This window comes from Cherax quadricarinatus, chromosome 9 (assembly GCF_038502225.1).
Source record: "Cherax quadricarinatus isolate ZL_2023a chromosome 9, ASM3850222v1, whole genome shotgun sequence".
Taxonomy (NCBI): Eukaryota; Metazoa; Arthropoda; class Malacostraca; order Decapoda; family Parastacidae; genus Cherax; species Cherax quadricarinatus.
This window is the reverse complement of record NC_091300.1, coordinates 54,944,419-54,964,656: the sequence shown is the minus strand read 5'-3', so window position 1 is coordinate 54,964,656 and position 20,238 is coordinate 54,944,419. Positions and strand designations below refer to the sequence as shown.

The 20,238-nt window shown below is 40.5% G+C and overlaps 1 protein-coding gene across 1 annotated transcript in view; it reads left to right on the top strand.

Moving 5' to 3' along the window:
* Nucleotides 1–14,773, top strand: part of LOC138852453 (uncharacterized) — a 173,217-nt gene extending 158,444 nt beyond the window's left edge. Inside the window, exons 9-11 of the mRNA XM_070083127.1 lie at nucleotides 12,389–12,488; nucleotides 14,392–14,521; nucleotides 14,684–14,773. Of these exons, the coding sequence (XP_069939228.1) occupies nucleotides 12,389–12,488; nucleotides 14,392–14,521; nucleotides 14,684–14,773 (320 nt within the window). The remainder of the gene's footprint in view (nucleotides 1–12,388; nucleotides 12,489–14,391; nucleotides 14,522–14,683) is intronic.
* Nucleotides 14,774–20,238: the final 5,465 nt, after the last annotated feature.

Genomic DNA, 20,238 nt, shown 5'->3' with positions numbered 1-20,238 from the left:
TGATAACAATTTTGTATGTAATATTGGTGTATAAACAAAAATTGGCATTGATATCAAATGGCTTACTATGAAACATAATTATCGTATCATGAAAACCAATAAAATGAAAAAAAATGGAAGAAAACGGTAAATATGTTGAATTTCTGCAAGCAGCAGTGGTCCATGTTGCCGTCAGGTGATCACCAAGTGCCAACTTCGCGGCCTCATACCTCGGTAAATACTGATCCTAATTTTTTTTATGCTAAAACACTTAAAAAAAGTGCTCTTTTTTCTATATAAAAAAAAAGATTTTTTTTTTCTAAATATTCGGGGCGCTGTGCGAGTGAACGTATATATATGTTTGGACCGTTTAAGCAGTTACGACATGTCCTTCTCGTAGAACCGACTCATGTGTCCTCCCTTAATGGAGTAGCTGGTTCTCACCAGCGTGTCCGAGGTCGGACTTCCCTCACCTTTTCTATCCAAGGTAGAGACTTTACTGCTTCCTTCCTTATTGTCGACCAGATTACTTTCCCTGGTGATCTTCTACTAGGATTTGCTTCCATGAGAGACTTACGCATTGTGCTCGACCCTTACTGGTGGCATGCCCAAATTGATGACTTGATCATACCATTTTGGGGTTACCAGCTTTGATCCGAGAACTGCCATACTGCCGCAGAGTACGATGTTTGCATTAAGTCCTTACAAGCTAGTGCATTTTCCAGTAGCGTACCCAAGCGGCCAGGCACTGTTGATCCTGTCACTCCTGTCTGTGTTCCACCTACAACTTCAGGATTGCAAGATAGTGTCCAGTTGCCTCAAGTGTCCAAAGATGCTCTGACTACCTTGAGTGCTGACCCTATCCCTACAATGTCTGCTAGTTCCAGTAGTAGTTTCTTCACAGGGGACGCCTTGTCGGAAAATGATTACTTGAAACTAGTAATGCCATCTCTTGTTGATGTCACATGCCGTCTGCAGAAAGACGTTTCTGTCATGGCTAGTGCCCTCACTAGAGTGTCTGTTGTTGTTCCTAGCATTTCAGATGGTGATAATGTCCTAGTTCACAGTGATTCCTGCAAAGTAAAGGGTTTATTTGTTGAGCCATCCTTACATGTTGTAAGAGATAGTAAGATCCATTTCTTCCTTGCTAACACTTTTGGTCACAGTGTTCGTCTCAGAGCAAATACCAATCTTGTTGACCTTATTCACTATCCTTACCCTGTTCAGGTAGAGGATGAGTTGTCACCTGACCAGTGGGTCGGTGCGATTTCTACCGGGGAGACCTCATCCACTTCACTGGATCAATCCATTCCACCAGTAGAGGAGACTTAGCTCCCACTGACTTCCCAGATGAGCTCAAGCATTTGTTGACTCTGTTGAACAAACGTCGTAAAGCCATTGCCTTACCAGGTGAGAAGATGGGTATAACAAACTTACTGTCCCATCGTATCCCACTTGAACCTTGTACCAGACCTATCTATATCCCATCTTGTTCCTCATCCTCATATCCGACATAGACAAGGATGTCAGTCACAGCACCGTGTCTTCCTTTGCAGATGACACCCGAATCTGCATGACAGTGTCTTCCATTGCAGACACTGCAAGGCTCCAGGCGGACATCAACCAAATCTTTCAGTGGGCTGCAGAAAACAATATGAAGTTCAACGATGAGAAATTTCAATTACTCAGATATGGTAAACGTGAGGAAATTAAATCTTCATCAGAGTACAAAACAAATTCTGGCCACAAAATAGAGCGAAACACCAACGTCAAAGACCTGGGAGTGATCATGTCGGAGGATCTCACCTTCAAGGACCATAACTTTGTATCAATCGCATCTGCTAGAAAAATGACAGGATGGATAATGAGAACCTTCAAAACTAGGGAGGCCAAGCCCATGATGACACTCTTCAGGTCACTTGTTCTATCTAGGCTGGAATATTGCTGCACACTAACAGCACCTTTCAAGGCAGGTGAAATTGCCGACCTAGAAAATGTACAGAGAACTTTCACGGCGCGCATAACGGAGATAAAACACCTCAATTACTGGGAGCACTTGAGGTTCCTAAACCTGTATTCCCTGGAACGCAGGAGGGAGAGATACATGATTATATACACCTGGAAAATCCTAGAGGGACTAGTACCGAACTTGCACACGAAAATCACTCACAACGAAAGCAAAAAACTTGGCAGACGATGCACCATCCCCCCAATGAAAAGCAGGGGTGTCACTAGCACGTTAAGAGACCATACAATAAGTGTCAGGGGCCCGAGACTGTTCAACTGCCTCCCAGCACACATAAGGGGGATTACCAACAGACCCCTGGCAGTCTTCAAGCTGGCACTGGACAAGCACCTAAAGTCAGTTCCTGATCAGCCGGGCTGTGGCTCGTACGTTGGTTTGCGTGCAGCCAGCAGCAACAGCCTGGTTGATCAGGCTCTGATCCACCAGGAGGCCTGGTCACAGACCGGGCCGCGGGGGCGTTGACCCCTGGAACTCTCTCCAGGTAAACTCTCCAGGTAATACCTGCATGCAGAATGCCTCATTCACAAGTTGCTGTCACAGAAGAATTGATCACTCAAATGCTTGATGATGGAGTTATTGCACCTAGCAATTCACCCTGGAATGCGCCCTTGATCCTAGTACCTAAGAAGGATGGTACTTGGTGCCCAGTGATTGACTTTATGAAGTTAATTGTGAAAACTATTTTCGACCCTGGACTTGTTACAGGGGTTTTGGCAAGTCCCTCTTCACGAGGACAGCCAAGAGCTAACCGCATTCTCCACTCCTACAGGTCACTATCACTTCCTCTGTATGGCCTTTGGGTTACGATCTTCATCTATCATATTCTCAAGGCTCAAGACTAATGTATTTAGAGGTCTCATAGGTAATGCACTTATGGTGTACTTAGATAATGTAATCATCATGTCTGAAGACGTAGATACGCGCTTGAAAAGACTTGATATTGTACTTGGTAAGCTTGAAAAAGCCAATTTAAAGATCAAACTGTCTAAATGTCAATTTTTCAGATAAGAAATTAAGTTTCTTGGTCACGAAGTCACTCCTAGAGGGGTTATGACTGACCAAAGTGAAGTAACTGCAGTACTAAATTTTCTGTCTCCCAAAACTGCTGATGCCGTAAGATCCTTTGTGGGCTTAGCAGGTTTTTATAGATCTTTCATTGCAAATTTTTCTTCCATAGCTGCTCCTCTAACTAAGTTGCTTAAGAAAGATACTCCTTTTGTTTGGACCTTCCTTCAAGGAAGAGCATTCCAAACTCTGAAAGAAAAGCTAACATCTTCTCCAATTATGAAATTTCTAGAATTTTCTAAGCCCTTCTATCTGACAACTGATGCTAGTTCAATTGGCATAGGTGCTGTACTAGCTCAGAAGACTGATGGCAAGTACAACGCAGTTGCATTTGCTAGCCAGGTCCTTACGAAGGCTGAACGTAATTATACAGTAACTGAGCAAGAAGCTTTAAAATAGTATGGTCTTTAAAGCACTTCTGAGACATTTATTAGTACTCTGTTCATGTCTTGACAGACCATGCACCACTGATATCTTTATTCCAGAACAAACAACCTGCTGGAAGGTTAGCCAGATGGACCTTGACTATCCAAGAGTTCAATCCTACCTTTGAACACTTACCTGGCAAGTCAAATGTAGTCGCAGATGCTTTATCGTGACATGTTAGTATAGTAACTGCAGACCCTCCATTTACTACCGAGGACGTAAAGAATGCTCGAAGAACAGACCCCATGTGGTCTGGTGTGATTCGATTCCTGCTCCAGGAAGACCTTATTCTGACTGTGAAGCCACCAGCACCCATCAGTGACTTTGTCATGAACCAAGAATTACTGTATCGAACAGCCGAGTCGGGTACTCCTAGCAGAAGGGTATACCAGTTAGTAATTCCACAGTCACTAGTGAATGTAGCCTTACAGCTAGTTCACAATGTACTAGGTGTTGCACACCCTGGTATGGATCGTTCAGTAAAACAAGCCAGATTGAAATACTTTTCGCCTCATATGGCAACTGATATTTCTGAGTATGTTAAGAAATGTAGTGTCTGCATGCAACATAAAGGTAATGTTAATGGTCCTAATCCAATCCAGGTGTATCCAACTTCTAGCGAACCATGGGAAAGAGTTGTGCTAGATCTGTTAAAAAAATTTCAATGTTCCCTCCAGGGCAACAAACACCTGTGTTATGGTAGATCATTTCACCAGATATTGTTAGTTAGATCCAATTGCAGATAAGACTGCTGAGACAGTAGCTAAAGCGTTTAAAGAACGCATTATCTGCAGGCATACCACCCCTAAGTCCCTAGTAACAGATAATGGAGGTGAATTCTGTAATGAGATTATTGAAAATTTGTGTATCTTGTACAAGATCTCTAAATCCACCATTGTTCCTCATCCTGCCAGCAATGGTTTAGTGGAATGAACCAATAAGAAACTACTTGATGTCTTGAGAGCCACTGTCAATACCAACAGTGAAACCTGGGATGAAGTTATACCTGATGTTCAGTGTTCCATAAATTCTGCTTACAATGTTTCTTTCAGTGACACTCCACATTATGCATTGTATGGTGTAGATAAATGTTTGCCTTATGAGTTGTTATATTCTAACCCGAAACCAAATTACCACCCTGATGATTTCATAGCAACTCGTACCAGCTTAGCTCAAAGTGTCTTTAGAAGAATCTGTGAAACACTTCATAAATCAACAGCAGAATTTACAAGAGTTGCAAACACTCGAACAAAGCCGTCCAAAATTACAGTAGGTTCGAGAGTTATGCTGACTAACTTTAACAAAACGTCTGCAATGTCTAAGCTTGATCAAAAGTTTGTTGGTCCATATCGAGTAGTTGAACATATCACTGGCAATAAATATAAGGTTAGAGAAATTAGTACTGGTCAGTATAATCGCATTTAGATCATATGAAGTTAGTGTGTGATGATAATGATGTTCCAACTCAGACTAATGTGACAGACTCTGACAGTCCTCCTAATCCTGTACCCTCTACCTCTAATACTCAGTCAGACAATCAACCTGAGTGTCGTTATTCCCTACATACACAACAGGAATTGAGAAATTCTCAAGTATCATTTGTAACTACCAATTCAGAGCTGCCTCAAATATGGCATGAGTTAGCCAATGCAACAGAGTTTGATCCTCCCAGAGATGACACCCATTCTGCATATGTCAAACTCACCCTAGCAGAGTTGGGGTTAAATGTAAATAACCTGTATAGATGAATAATTAGAGTACCATCTTATTAATATTCAAGATTTTTTTTGTGTGTGTGTGTGTTCACATTCTCTCTAAATTCTGAGATTTAACAGTCTAAATTTGAGTGCACCAAGTCTGCCTTTCTGTTAACACTTCCTTCTTTGTATATATTCCTTCCTCAGAATCCATAGATCACATGAATACAGATTGATCGATCAAAATTTTTTTTATCACTTCTTTTGTATAATCCCAATGTTGAGTCTCATTCTATGAGTTGTGCTATATCATACCTTGTAATGCATTACAGTAAGTAACATTAGCTTCCAATCCGATATTCTCCTTATCTATGTTATAATGTTCAATTGTTGTGTAATTTGACATTGTATAGAATAAACCCAAGCCATACACCTGCTGTCTCTAGTTTGAAATAGCTGTATATCGCGATGACATATGTTTGCATCGCCGAGCACTCAGTAGTAAGAGTACCAGTACCAGTAGCCAGTTACCAGTGTCAGTAGTGTGACTCACTACCAACCGCCTGTGTGAATCACTTGTTATTCACTGATGTTACAGCTGACCCTAGCATGTTTTGATCCCGCTCACCCTCTATGAACCATCTCATGAATCAGTCAAAGAATAGGGAGTGGAGACATAGGTCAGGCTTGGCCCTACCCATATATTCCATGTTAATATACTTCATCACCACCTAAATTAATGTTATTACCCAATCCACATTACAGAACCCCAATGGGACAATCATGTCTACTCTAACTCTCCTGTCCTCCAGTGTCGTCAGGCAGATTTCCCTAAAGCTTTCTTCCCCTTTGTTCTGGAACTAGCCTTGGTGCAATCCTTCGCACTTTCTCTAATTTCTTGATGTGCTTGACTAGGTGCAGGTTCCAAACTGGTGCTGCATACTCCAGTATAGGCCTGACATACATGGTGTACAGTGTCTTGAATGATTCCTTACTAAAGTATCTGAATGCTACTCTCAGGTTTACCAGGCGCCCATATGCTGCAGCAGTTATCTGGTTGATGTGTGCTTCTGGAGGTGGGCTTGGTGTTATACACACCCCAAGATCTTTCCCTTTGAACGAGGTTTGTAGCCTTTGGCCAGCTGCTGTCTTCTTTACCCTTCATGACTTTGCATTTGGCGGAGTTAAATTCGAGTAGTGAGTTGCTGGACCATGTGTCCAGTCTGTCTAGGGCACTTTGTAGTCCTGCCTGATCCTCACCTTATTTGATTCTTCACGTCATCTGCAAACAAGGACACTTATGAGTATATCCCTTCCGTCATGTCATCCACATATACGAAGAACAGCACTGGTCCTAGGACTGACCCCTGTGGGACCCTGCTAGTCACAGGCACGCACTGTGATACCACATCACATACCATGACTCGTTTCCTCCCTGTCAGGTATTCTCTGATCCATTTCAATGCCCTTTCTGTTATATGCGCCTGTGGGAACTGTGTCGAAGACCTTCTTGCAGTCCAAGAAAACGCAGTCAACCCTCCACTATCTCTCGTGTCTTACTTCCGTGGCCCGGTGGCCTGGTGGCTAAAGCTCCCGCTTCACACACGGAGGGCCCGGGTTCGATTCCCGGCGGGTGGAAACATTTCGACACGTTTCCTTACACCTGTTGTCCTGTTCACCTAGCAGCAAATAGGTACCTGGGAGTTAGTCGACTGGTGTGAGTCGCATCCTGGGGGACAAGATTAAGGACCCCAATGGAAATAAGTTAGACAGTCCTGGATGACGCACTGACTTTCTTGGGCTATCCTGGGTGGCTAACCCTCCGGGGTTAAAAATCCGAACGAAATCTTACCTTGTCATAAAACTCCAGTAAGTTTTTGACACTGGATTTGCCTTCCATGAATCCGTGCTGGTTGTCGTTTGTAAACTTGTTCCATTCCAGGTGCTCTACCATTCTCCTCCTGATAATCTTCTCCATGACTTTGCATTCTATACACGTCAGCAACAACAACATAAATATAGCATTATAACTGGACAAGATTCCAATGCTCTGTTTATTCATGTGAGAGATTTTAATTATCCAATTGATTTTTAAAATGTTGAGAAAGTTTTATCAAGCAAGTCCATGGTTGACAGGAATACAATTGAATCTTGTTTCATGAAAAGCAGATTTGAAAATATGAATATTTCCCTAGGTTTATATAAATTAGATCCATTTACAACACCTGTCTAATCTCGATTGGAACACCTGCCTAATCTTGATTAGAACACCTGTCTACTCTCGATTTAACACCTGTCTAATCTCGATTGGGGTTATCTAGCTAATGATATTATTGATGATGATCATACTTATGATTACGAAGGGATCTGCGTTTATGATTTTTTCTTAATAATGTACACCGTGCTCAGAGTATATACATTCCCCAGAGAGAAATTAGGTGTAATAATAACGATCCCAAATGGGTTAACAGCAAGCTAAAGCATCTATTAAGGGAGAAAAGGGGAATTTATAGGCGTATCAGAAGGGGAGAGGTTAACCTTACTGACCAACATGTTCTGCTTAAAAGAGAAGTAAAAAAGGGGATTAGAAAGGCTAAACGTGACTATGAAATTAGAGTTGCTAATGAATCAAAGAACAATCCAAAGGGGTTCTTTAAAGTGTATAGGACGAATGTGAAGGAAAAATTAGGACCTCTGAAAATTGGGAATGGACAGCTGAAGGAAAACGAACTGGAAATGTGTTCCTTATTTAATGACTATTTTTTGTCAGTTTTTACACAGGAAAACATAAATGAGATTCCAGAAATTAACAGTTATTCAGTTCCTGACGAATTCAAATTAACTAATATTACTGTCACAAGGGACATGGTTATCAAACAGATAGACAAACTAAAGCAAAATGACTCCCAGGGGCCCGACCAGTTGTTTTCCAAGGAACTTAAGGAATGCAAGATGGAACTTATTCAGTCATTATGGAGTGTGTTTAATGCGTCCATCCTTTCTGGTGTTGTGCCAGAGTTGTGGAAGATGACTAATGTGGTTCCTTTATTCAAATCAGGGGATAAGTCTGTTCTTTCAAATTGCCGTACAATAAGCGTGACATCATTAGTGGGCAAGTTATTAGAATCAATTATAGCTGACATTATTAGAAGTCACCTTGAAGAGCATAATTTGATTAATGAATCTCAGCATGAGCTCATGAGAGGTCGTTCCTGCCTGACAAATTTACTGACGTTCTTCAATAGAACATTTGAGGCAGATGACAGTGAATAAGAATTTGATATTGTTTATTTGAATTTTAGTAAAGCCTTCGATAGAGTACCTCACAAGAGACTCTTAAGAAAAGTGGCAGCTCATGGTATAGGAGGTAAAGTTCTAGCATGGATAGAGGCATGACTTACCAATAGAAAGCAGAGAATTTCCACTAATGGGGTCTAATCTGAATGGGGATTGGTCACTTGTGGCATTCCAAAAGGATCAGTTTCAGGCCCTCTCTTGTTCATAATTTACATTAATGACCTTGATGAAGGGATTATGAGTGACATGAGCAAATTTGCTGATGATACAAAGATAGACCGTATGATTCATTATGAAGAGGATATCAATGAACTCCAGGAGGATTTGGACAAATTAATGTCTTGGTCTGAAAAATGGCAGATGAAATTCAATGTGGATAAGTGTAAGGTACTAGTCCTTGGTAATGAAAACCCTCGAAGCTATAAACTAGGTGAAGTAGAGCTTGATCATGCAGAATGTGAAAAAGACTTGGTAAGCAGAAATCTAAAGCCAAGACAGCAGTGCTTATGTGTGTGCAACAAGGCTAACAAGTCTTGTTGCACAACAAGCCAGCCCCACAGCAATTCTAGCAATAATAGCTCGAAAGTGAATCAAAGGACGCCTCCTGGCCTGGATAGAGTCCTACCCTATGGACAGGCAGGTCTGTGTCAGCTTTCAGGGACACTACTCTTCCTTTAAGACCCTGGAAAACGGCACGCCACAAGGAGATGTGCTCAATCCTACCCTTCTCAACGTCCTTATGCAGGAACTTATGAGCCTTCCCATTCATAGTGGTACACAGCTCCTCAGCTATGCTGATGATCTTGCCCTCGTAGTGTATGGGAAAGGCAATTTGGAGCGACAGGCCCAGAAAGCTTTGGACCTAATTACGCAGTCTTGCAAGGAACTAGGCCTCAAGATCTCGGCCGGGAAATCTCTTGCAATGATGTTCAAGGCACCAGATCCTGTGAATAGATTACGTATTCAGGATATAGAACTTGAGTGGACAGGCTCCTACCTGTACTTGGGAATCTACATTGATTAAAAGCTGACCTTTGAGAAACAGGCCGAGTATGTAACCCCGTGCTCTACACAGACTCAACTCCATGAGAGCCATGACGAAGCACCGTGCAGGGGCGAGCAAAGATGTACTTCGCTTGTACTATATGCAAGCTATACACTTGCTCATTGACTACGGTGCACCGGCGTTAGCTCATCTCTTCCCGCAGAGCAGGCAAAGGGTGGAGGTCGTACAAAACCAGGCATTAAGAACTATGCTTGGGGCCCCCATCTGGACCAACACAGTATGTCTCAGATCTGAGGCCTGGCTTCCTTCCCTGGCTGACAGAGTAAGATACATAAACGCCTGCAAAGTAGCCACGATTCTGCACCGGCAGAAAGGCACCCCACTAAGGAGACGGATATTGGCAACCATGACACAAATCCAACTCTCTTCACGGACTACTCCTGGATTCGTTCGTTTTGTGCTGCTGGGCGGAAGCTGCTGTCTATACATCTGTTGCTGGGTACCATCCACCACCTCCCTGGCGCCCAGATCCAGCCGATGTTTGCGTCATGCAACTACCCATCTCCAAGCGTCTCTGCAGTCAAGACACCCTCAGCAATCATGCTGAGACAAGCATGGCACTGGCAGAGGGAGGCACATATGCAGTGTATTTCACAGATGGTTCTGTCGACCCTGACAGGAAGAGAGCAGCAGCTGGCCTGTACCACAATGGTCATACACAAGGCTGGCGACTCCCTGACCACTGCACGATACTTCAAGCTGAGCTTGTGGCCATTCAGCAGGCATTGTCACATGCCCTACGACATCGACTCCGACCTGTCATGTTGATTCCACCTCTGCAATCAATGCCCATCCTCAACCACAGGACAATGTTCACCTCATCACATTGATCCTGAGCATAATGACAGCCTTAGAAGTTCAGGGTAACAGATCGACATTGAACTGGATCCCCAGCCATGCTGGCATCCGGGGAAATGAAGCGGCAGATGATGCAGCCAAGGCAGCAACAGACTATCCACATGTTGGGATTACTGTCCCCATCAGCCTACGACAGACCAAACTGGTGGCTGCCAGAACAATGAAACTTATGGGGGAGGTCTTAGGTGGTATCCCATCTCAACAGTGGTACCGAGCAGCGAATCAGGGAGAACCCCCTCCATATGACAGAAGCTGGTCCAGAGCGCAGTGTACCGCCATCCCTCGGCTTCATTTGGGCTTTCCCACAGCCAAGATGATGGTAGACAAGGCTGAGGAGGAGATGTGCCAGTACTGCCAGCACGTTGTCTAGCGCCCCCTAACACACTATCTTCTGGAGTGCAAAGTTACTGAGACACTCCGCCGCAACTAGCACTGATATCCCCTCCCGAAGAGGACCCAGAGATGACTGTGGTCACACTAGTGTACCATGGAGTCAACAAAACAGACAAGCTGTTGCCCGTGATAACGGCATATCCTCCTCCTCGCTAGTATCCACAGTTAGGAGCACATACGGTGTTGTCGCTTATGAGCTGCGCCAGATGAACTGGCCAGAAGAGTGCTTGAGCAGCATACGTCGCATCATTGTAGAAACCTTTCTCCCTCGGGAGTCAGAGACGGGTCATCGCAAGATTGAGACCCGTGCCAGGACTACGGTCTCGGCGAACATTATACATACATACATACATACATACTTCAACTCCATATTGTTTCAGACTATGGAACAATACTCTTCTCCAAACTGAGGGACTGACCACCTCAAAACTTCAAGGGTGATGGACTGATTACATCGTCTTCACGTCTCTTCTGCTTCTATCAACTTTTCTGTACTCGACAGAAGAAGCCTACTGTGTAGGAGAAACGTTTTCAAATAAAGATACCTAACTGTGGAACATGTGTCTTACCTAACAACACGTTCTTATGTTCTTATAATTAATAAAATTTGGGAAGAATTTAATAATACACTGGACAAAAAATAAATCTTAATTCTTGGGTAGAATATTATGTTAGTGGGATGTCGTGAAGGACCTGTCTAGTTGGGCCAGTGGGCCTGCTGCAGTGTTCCTCCTTTCTTATGTGTCGCGTGTTGTCGCATGTCAGGTGTTGCTTTGTTGTGGGATGTGATGGTGAGGTGTAGTCTAGGCCCTTTATATGCCTTCCTATGATGTATTTCTTTTATAGTTCCTTGATAATGCGAGAAGTCACGAAAGCGCTTGGAATTTCACTATTCTTTCACAGCGGTTGTTTTGCGCATATATATATATATATATATATATATATATATATATATATATATATATATATATATATATATATATATATATATATATATATATATACATATATATATATATATATATATAATATATATATATATATATATATATATATATATATATATATATATATATATATATACATAATGGGGTCCACCTCAGTTGTAAATAGTGGAACCCATAGCCTCGGAGAAGTGGAAAAAGAGGTTTCAAAGAAGGATATTTGGATTTCTTCTTGAATCCATTTGAATATTCCACTTCCCCTACCACCCCATTGTTCAATCTTTCTAACCAATAGGTATATTATATTACATTATATGGTACAAAAGATTAAGAGATACATATTTAATATATATATATATATATATATATATATATATATATATATATATATATATATATATATATATATATATATATATATATATATATATATATATAATGTATGTATGTATACGCAGAACAACCACTGTCCAAGAATAGTGAAATTCCAAGAGCTTTCGTGACTCCTCACATTAATGTTTGAAGTCACGAAAGCGACCGGAATTTCACTAGTTTTTTACAATGGTTGTTCTATATATTGTGATAGCATCTGTTTACTGTGATCTTATTGCATATTTGTATATATTTTCTTTTCCAGGACGTTGTTCATTTTATTCTTCCCGAGAGGGGTTTCTGCCATTGATTTTTGTTATGTTCAGCTCACAAAACAACCCAATCATCCCAGCTTTTAATAAAAGGTAAAAATATTGAAAACATGTTCGTTCATCAGTGAAAATAATTAACTTTATTTACACTAGATTTGGCGTTCTAATTTACATAGCCAATATAAAAATATGTATTATGTATATTCTTTACATATTAGTGAGGAATTCTGAATTGTTTGAATTTCGGTTTCTGGGTGTAATTGAGAACGACTGAATATGTTGTTCAGTCTTTAAATTTGACTAAGTCTCAGACTTTATATATGAGTGAGAATGAACTTGTATTTCAGTCTTACTTGGCGAGTTTATCTGGAATGTTTCGGAGTTCAACGCCCTCGATTAAAAACTGTTAAATTACATTAAATTACATGTACTTCAGTCTTTAGACGTGATTAAGAATTAATCAGCTACATGTAATAATTATAATAATATTAATATCTTTATTTTCAACTAGTACAAGGTAAACAGGCCTAGCTGACATCAATTACATATTATTGTACAGAAAACCTCGAGAAAATTAGATCACTTTTGTCCCAGGATGAGACCCACCCCAGTCTAATAACACCCAGATACGCATTTTATTTTACTGATGGGTGAACATGGATAACAGGTGTAAGGAAACACGCCCAGTGTTTTTCCCCTTGCCTGGAATCGAACCCAGACTCTCAACGTGTGCAGCGAGAGCTTTGCCTACCAGGCCACTTTGTGAATGTCACTCAGAGCGAATGAGCTTCGTGTAGTTCATCCTTCAGATATGACTTAGTCGACAGAACTACACCATGAAAACAAAGATTTTAGATGTGACTTAGATCGAAGTATCTGCTTCTTGAAGTTCAGTCTTCAGACGTGACTGAGGGACTGGAACTATAACATGTAGTTCAGTCTTCATGTGTGGCTGAGAGACTGGAACTACAACATGTAGTTCGGTCTTCAGGTGTGGCTGACAGACTGGAACTACAACATGAAGGTCAGTCTTCAGACGTGACTGAGAGACTGGAACTACAACATGTAGTTCAGTCTTCAGACGAGACTGAGAGACTGGAACTACAACATGTAGTTCAGTCTTCAGACGTGACTGAGAGTCTGTAACTACAACATGTACTTCAATCTTTAGGTGTGGCTGAGAGACTGGAACTACAACATGAAGTTCAGTCTTCAGACGTGACTGAGAGACTGGAACTACAACATGTAGTTCAGTCTTCAGGTGTGGCTGAGAGACTGGAACTACAACATGAAGTTCAGTCTTCAGACGTGACTGAGAGACTGGAACTACAACATGTAGTTCAGTCTTCAGACGTGACTGAGAGACTGGAACTACAACATGAAGTTCAGTCTTCAGACGTGACTGAGAGACTGGAACTACAACATGAAGTTCAGTCTTCAGGTGTGACTGAGAGACTGGAACTACAACATGAAGTTCAGTCTTCAGGTGTGACTGAGAGACTGGAACTACAACATGAAGTTCAGTCTTCAGGTGTGACTGAGAGACTGTGACTCGCCAAATTAAACGTCATTTGGTTAAACATTTTTCTCAACGGTTTAAGCAGATTTGATAAGAGTCAAAATTAAATAAGTTCTTCAGCAAATTAGCTTGATTCTCATCTAACTATTTTAAAGGAACATTGTTAGATTTTTGCTCAAACTATTATTATTTGCTCTTATTTCTCTCTCCTCTGTCCATCGCTGAATTTTCTATTTCCTTTTCCATCTATTACATCTGCACATTTTCTATTCTGTTCTCATTTTGGTTATAACCACTAGAGTGTTGTTCATGTGTGTACAGTGCGAAACTGCAGATGATCTCAGCCAAAATTTGTATCTATAATTCTGTAATAAATGTAAATAATTATTTTTAATTTGAAAAAAAAAATATTCGTAATTTTGATTATCGTGTGGAAATTGGTTTAATATTGAATGTTGTAATTGTCTTGGTTGCCAGAATGAGAGACCTGACGGAGGCTGGGTTGTTCCTTCACTGGGTTAAAACTTCTGAGCCAAACTACACGATGTGTGTTGACGCCCCAACGAAAATTACCGTCATTACTGCTCTCTCTATAAGAAATATATGGGTAATAAATATTTTACTTTTACTGTTTTCAAGCAACTAGCTTTGTGAAAACTTAAATAAGCACAATGTGAAGAATGAATTATTTATAAAATAACTGTTTATATTTACACTGAAGCTCATCCTTTCCTTATTACTTAACTAAATAATTCTTGTTATATTTCAGGGAATGTTTATCATTCTGGTGTTTGGATACACCGTCGGTCTGTTAGCATTCCTTCTCGAACTTCTGAGTCTCTGCAGGAAACACATTTAGATGCATGGGGAATAATTAATTTATATTCGACGTATATATATGCAAAGCAACCACTGTGAAAGGATAGTGAAATTCCAAGTGCTTTCGTAACTTCTCATATTATCAAGGAACTATAAAGGGAATACATCAAAGGAAGGCATATAAAGGGTCTAGATCACACCTCACCATCACATCCCACAACAAAGCAACACCTGATGCGTGACGACACCCGACTCAACTTTCTCAACTTTTTGAAAATCAATTGGATGGTTAAAATCTCTCACGTGAATAAATAGAGCATTGGAATCTTGTCCAGATCTAATGCTATGTTTATGTTGTTTTAATCTTAGTTCGAGATTTTTACCAGTTTGACCATAATAAACTTTATCGCAAATTTTACAAGGAATCTTATAGGCACATCCGTCAGCATTTTGGGGAGAATTCTTTATCAAAAATTATTTTTACTGTATCAAGATTGTTAAATACAACTTTGATATTAAAAGTCTTAAGAGAAGGCATATCAACGAAGTTGTGGGATGTGATGGTAAGGTGTGGTCTCGACATTGGAATTTCACTATTCTTTCACAGTGGTTGTTTTGCATATTCTGATATCACCTGTTTACTGTGATCTTATTGCATACATATATACATACATACATACACACACACACACACACATGTGTATATATATATATATATATATACATATATATATATATATATATATATATATATATATATATATATATATATATATATATATATATATATATATATATATATATATATATATATATATATATATATATATATATATATGTTGTAGATCAATGGTTCAGAGAACCGACATGTTGATAAATTAGACACATGTGCAACTCTTGGGTATCTTTACTGAGGAAACGTTTCGCCACACAGTGGCTTCATCAGTGAAGCCACTGTGTGGCGAAACGTTTCCTCAATAAAGATACCCAAGAGTTGCACATGTGTCTAATTTATCATATATATATATATATATATATATATATATATATATATATATATATATATATATATATATATATATATATATATATATATATATATATATATATATATATGTCGTTCCGAATAGGCAGAACTTGCGATTTTGGCTTAAATAGCAACGCTCATCTTGCCATATAGCAAAAGTGAAAATTTGCGTATGCAATAATTTCGCAGAAATCGTTCTGAACCTAACGAAAAATATATATTTCATTGTCTTTGTTTAGTATTAAATTACTGTAAATGTATTTAAAATATATTTAGTTGGGTTAGGCTAAAATAAATGGCACTTGTTATAATAAGGTTAGGTAAGTTTTCTAAGATTCTTTTAGTGCAAAATTAAAAATTTTTACATTAACATTAATGAAAAAAATATATCTTTAAACGTATAAGAGAAAATTTTAGAAAGGAATTAATTTTAAATGAGTTTTTGCTAATTGACCAATTTTACATATTCGGCACGACATATATATATATATATATATATATATATATATATATATATATATATATATATATATATATATATATATATATATATATATATATATATATATATATATATAAGTAGTCGATTTTTCCACTGGGGGGCTCCTTCCGGTTTAGGGCCTTCCACTGGGATGCTCCTTCCGGTTTGGGCCTTCCACTGAGCGAGGTATCCGGTCTAGGACCAGCAGCTGGAGGGTCACCTTTTCACACCTAGGTGTTACTTCCGGTTTTGACCATGACCTCGCCCTCGAGACTACCTCACCCTTGACCCCCCGCCCACGACCCCCGCCCACGACCCCCCCTTCGAGACCCCCCGTCGCGCCGCGCGCCCGCCCGCGCGCCCGCCCGCGCCCTACGCGACCCCCGCCCCGCGCGCCCGCGCGCCCGCCCGCGCCCTTCGCGACCCCCGCGCGCGCCCGCCCGCGCGCCCGCCCACGCCCTTCGCGACCCCCCGCCCGCGCCTTCTGCTGCGCCTTCTGCAGCGTCATCCGGATCGCCCCCCGCGCCTCGAATTTTTTTCCGATTTTTTCGAATTTTTTTTTAATTTCATTTTCTTGTGCTCTCCATCTCCTCGGATCAAATTTTTGAGGTTCCCCCTCTCACTTTCACCCCCATCCCAAAATTTCTCGATATTACCAAGTTTTTGGATTCCCCCCTATGGGGGTTTCGAAAGTCTCCATCTCCTCGGATCCCCCTCCCCACTTTCACCCCCGAACCCCAAAAATTTCTCGACAATACCATGACTCCATCTCCTCGGATCAAGTTTTTTGGATTCCCCCCTATGGGGTTTTCGAAATTCTCCATCTCCTCGGATCAAGGTTTTATGGGTACCCCCCCTTTCACCCCAAATTTTCTCGACAATACCATGACTCCATCTCCTCGGATCGAGTTTTTTGGATCCCCCCTATGGGGTTTTCGAAATTCTCCATCTCCTCGGATCAAATTTTCTCGACAATACCATGACTCCATCTCCTCGGATCAAGTTTTTTGGATCCCCCCTATGGGGTTTTCGAAATTCTCCATCTCCTTGGATCAAGTTTTTTTGGATTCCCCCCTATGGGGTTTTCGAAATTCCTCGGATCAAGTTTTTGGAATCCCCCCCCCCTCTGGGTATAAGCATTCAAAATAGACTCCTCCTATGGGGGCATGCTTACTACAGGTCTAATGAAGGGTGTTTACTCGGCAGTCAGTGACGTCACGTGTTGACCCAGCACACAGGTTGAATCTTGTATACCCTTTTAATTAATAAGGGGGCATAGCAGTGACGTCACGCGCACACAGGCTGAATCTTGTCGATCCTTTTAGTTCATTCAAGTTAATAAGGGTGTCGACACATTTTTTCGTTAATACCCACAATTTCTTTACAACACAAGTCTAGACATTTTTTAACTATTTCATCTCAGGTCACTCCCCACGAAGTAACCTCCTCCCCACCCTCCCAAACCCTCACACTCCAACCAACACCTCACAATTTTCACTCATAACCCCCAATTTTTCTCGTTTTAACCCTTTTAGTTCATTAAAGTTAATAAGGGGACACATGCATCAGAAAGTCACCACATCGCTTACATCCACTTTCGTTAAATTCACTACTCACAATTTTACATATTACGAAGTTAAATACGCACTTTTACTTTGAACATCTTCAAAACACTCTCATAAATCATTTGAATACTCGCAAAAAATACCTTTATACATTTCCAAATCACCTCTGAATACTCCCAGAACACCTTCATAAGTACTCTTGCACATCATTTGAACACCTTCATAAGTACTCTCATAATCATTTGAACACCTTCAAGACACTCTTGAACACCTTCAAAACACCCTTGAACACCTTCAAAACACCTTTGAACACCTTCAAAACACCTTTGAACACCTTCAAAACACCCTTGAACACCTTCAAAACACCCTTGAACACCATCAAAAACAACATTTGAATACACTCAAAACACCTTTGAACACCTTTGAACATTTCCAAAACACTATTTGAGTACTCCCAAATAAGATTTGACATCTCTAATTTATCTGCACTTACACATTTCATTAAATTACAACTCATCCCTCAATCTCCAGACTAGGCATTTTCTCGTTTTTACCCTTTTAGTTCATTAAAGTTATTAAGGGGACACAATACATCAGAAAAAAAAGTCACAAAAACTAACTCAAACACTTTACTTTGAACACCCCCAAAACACTCTCATAATCATTTGAATACTCACATAACACCCTTGAACACCTTCAAAAACACCTTTGAATATCGTTTTAAACTAATTTCATCACAACCCACTTATATCATCTTTTTTTCGGTAACTCTAATTCGACTACACTACCCTCATCAATTACCAACAAATTTTACTCGTTTTAACCCTTTTAGTTCATTAAAGTTAATAAGGGGACACAGTACATCAGAAAAAGTCCCAACAACAACCCACTTATAACATCTTTTTTCGGTATCTCTAGTTCGACAACAACACCCACATCCCACAACACCCATGAACATTTCCAAAACACTATTTGAGTACTCCCAATTACACCACTGATTACTACTAAAACACCGCTGAATTCAATCAAAACACCCTTCAACACCTTCAAACACCCTTGAACACCTTCAAAACACTCTTGAACACTTTCAAAAACACCTTTGAACATTTCCAATCAACACTGAAACACTTCCAAAAAACACAATTTGAGTACTCCCAATTACACCACTGAATACTACTAAAACACCTCTGAATTCAATCAAAACACCCTTCAACACCTTCAAAACACCTTTGAACACCTTCAAAACACCTTTGAACACCTTCAAAACACCCTTGAACACCTTCAAAAAAACAACATTTGAACACACTCAAAACACCTTTGAACACCTTTGAACATTTCCAAACAACACTGAAACACTTCCAAAAACACCATTTGAGTACTCCCAAATACACCACTGAATACTAAAACACCACAGAATACACTCAAAACACCACCAAAATCACCATAAACTAAGATCAACACCCACATCCCACAACACCCACAACCCACAACACCCACAATTTTTTCTCGTTTTATCTAATTTCATCAGAAAGTCACAACACCCACACCTCCCATTTTTTTCTCGTTTTAACTAATTTCATCAGAAAAAGTCACATCAACAACCCACTTATAACGTCTTTTCGGTATCTCTAGTTCGACAACAACACCCACATCCCACAACACCCACATCCCACATCCCACACACACTCACAGACACACACACACACACACCCTAACCTAGCCTAACCTAACTTATCCTAACCTAGCCTAACCTAACCTAACCTAGCCTAACCTAACTTAACTTAACCTAACCTTTACCTAACCTTTACCTAACTTAACCTAACCTAACCTAACCTTTACCTAACCTAATCTAACCTTGCCTAACCATTACCCAACCTAACCTAACCTATCTTAACCTAACCCAACCTAACCTAGCCGAACCTATCCTAACCTAACCTAAAATATATTGGAACACTTCCAAAAAATACATTAGAGTACTCCAGAATTACTTTGAACGACTCCATTTTTGGATATTTCCAAATTAGTTTTGAAAACTTTATCATAAAATCGAACATTATTTTCTTGTTGGTAAACACACTCAATGGTAGAAATATTTACTCGATTTCCGAATAGAAACACTTTCCTCGCTCTGAGAGACTCATTGTGGGTCACCCCTTCCCCCCCCCCCCCCCAACACCACTGGGTAATGCGGTTCACACCCAAGGTAGATTTAAGATAATCATGAACACCTGCGCCAACTCAGGACAGACAGACGCCATGAAATGCGGGTAACATCCAAGGTAGAAAATCATCTCTTTCCAGACCAACTGTCTATCCTAACCTAACCTAACCTAACCTAACCTAATTCCTAACCTAACCTAACCTCACCTAACCGAACCTAACCTAACTCCATCAATCACCTCTATCCTAACCTAACATAACCTAACCTAACC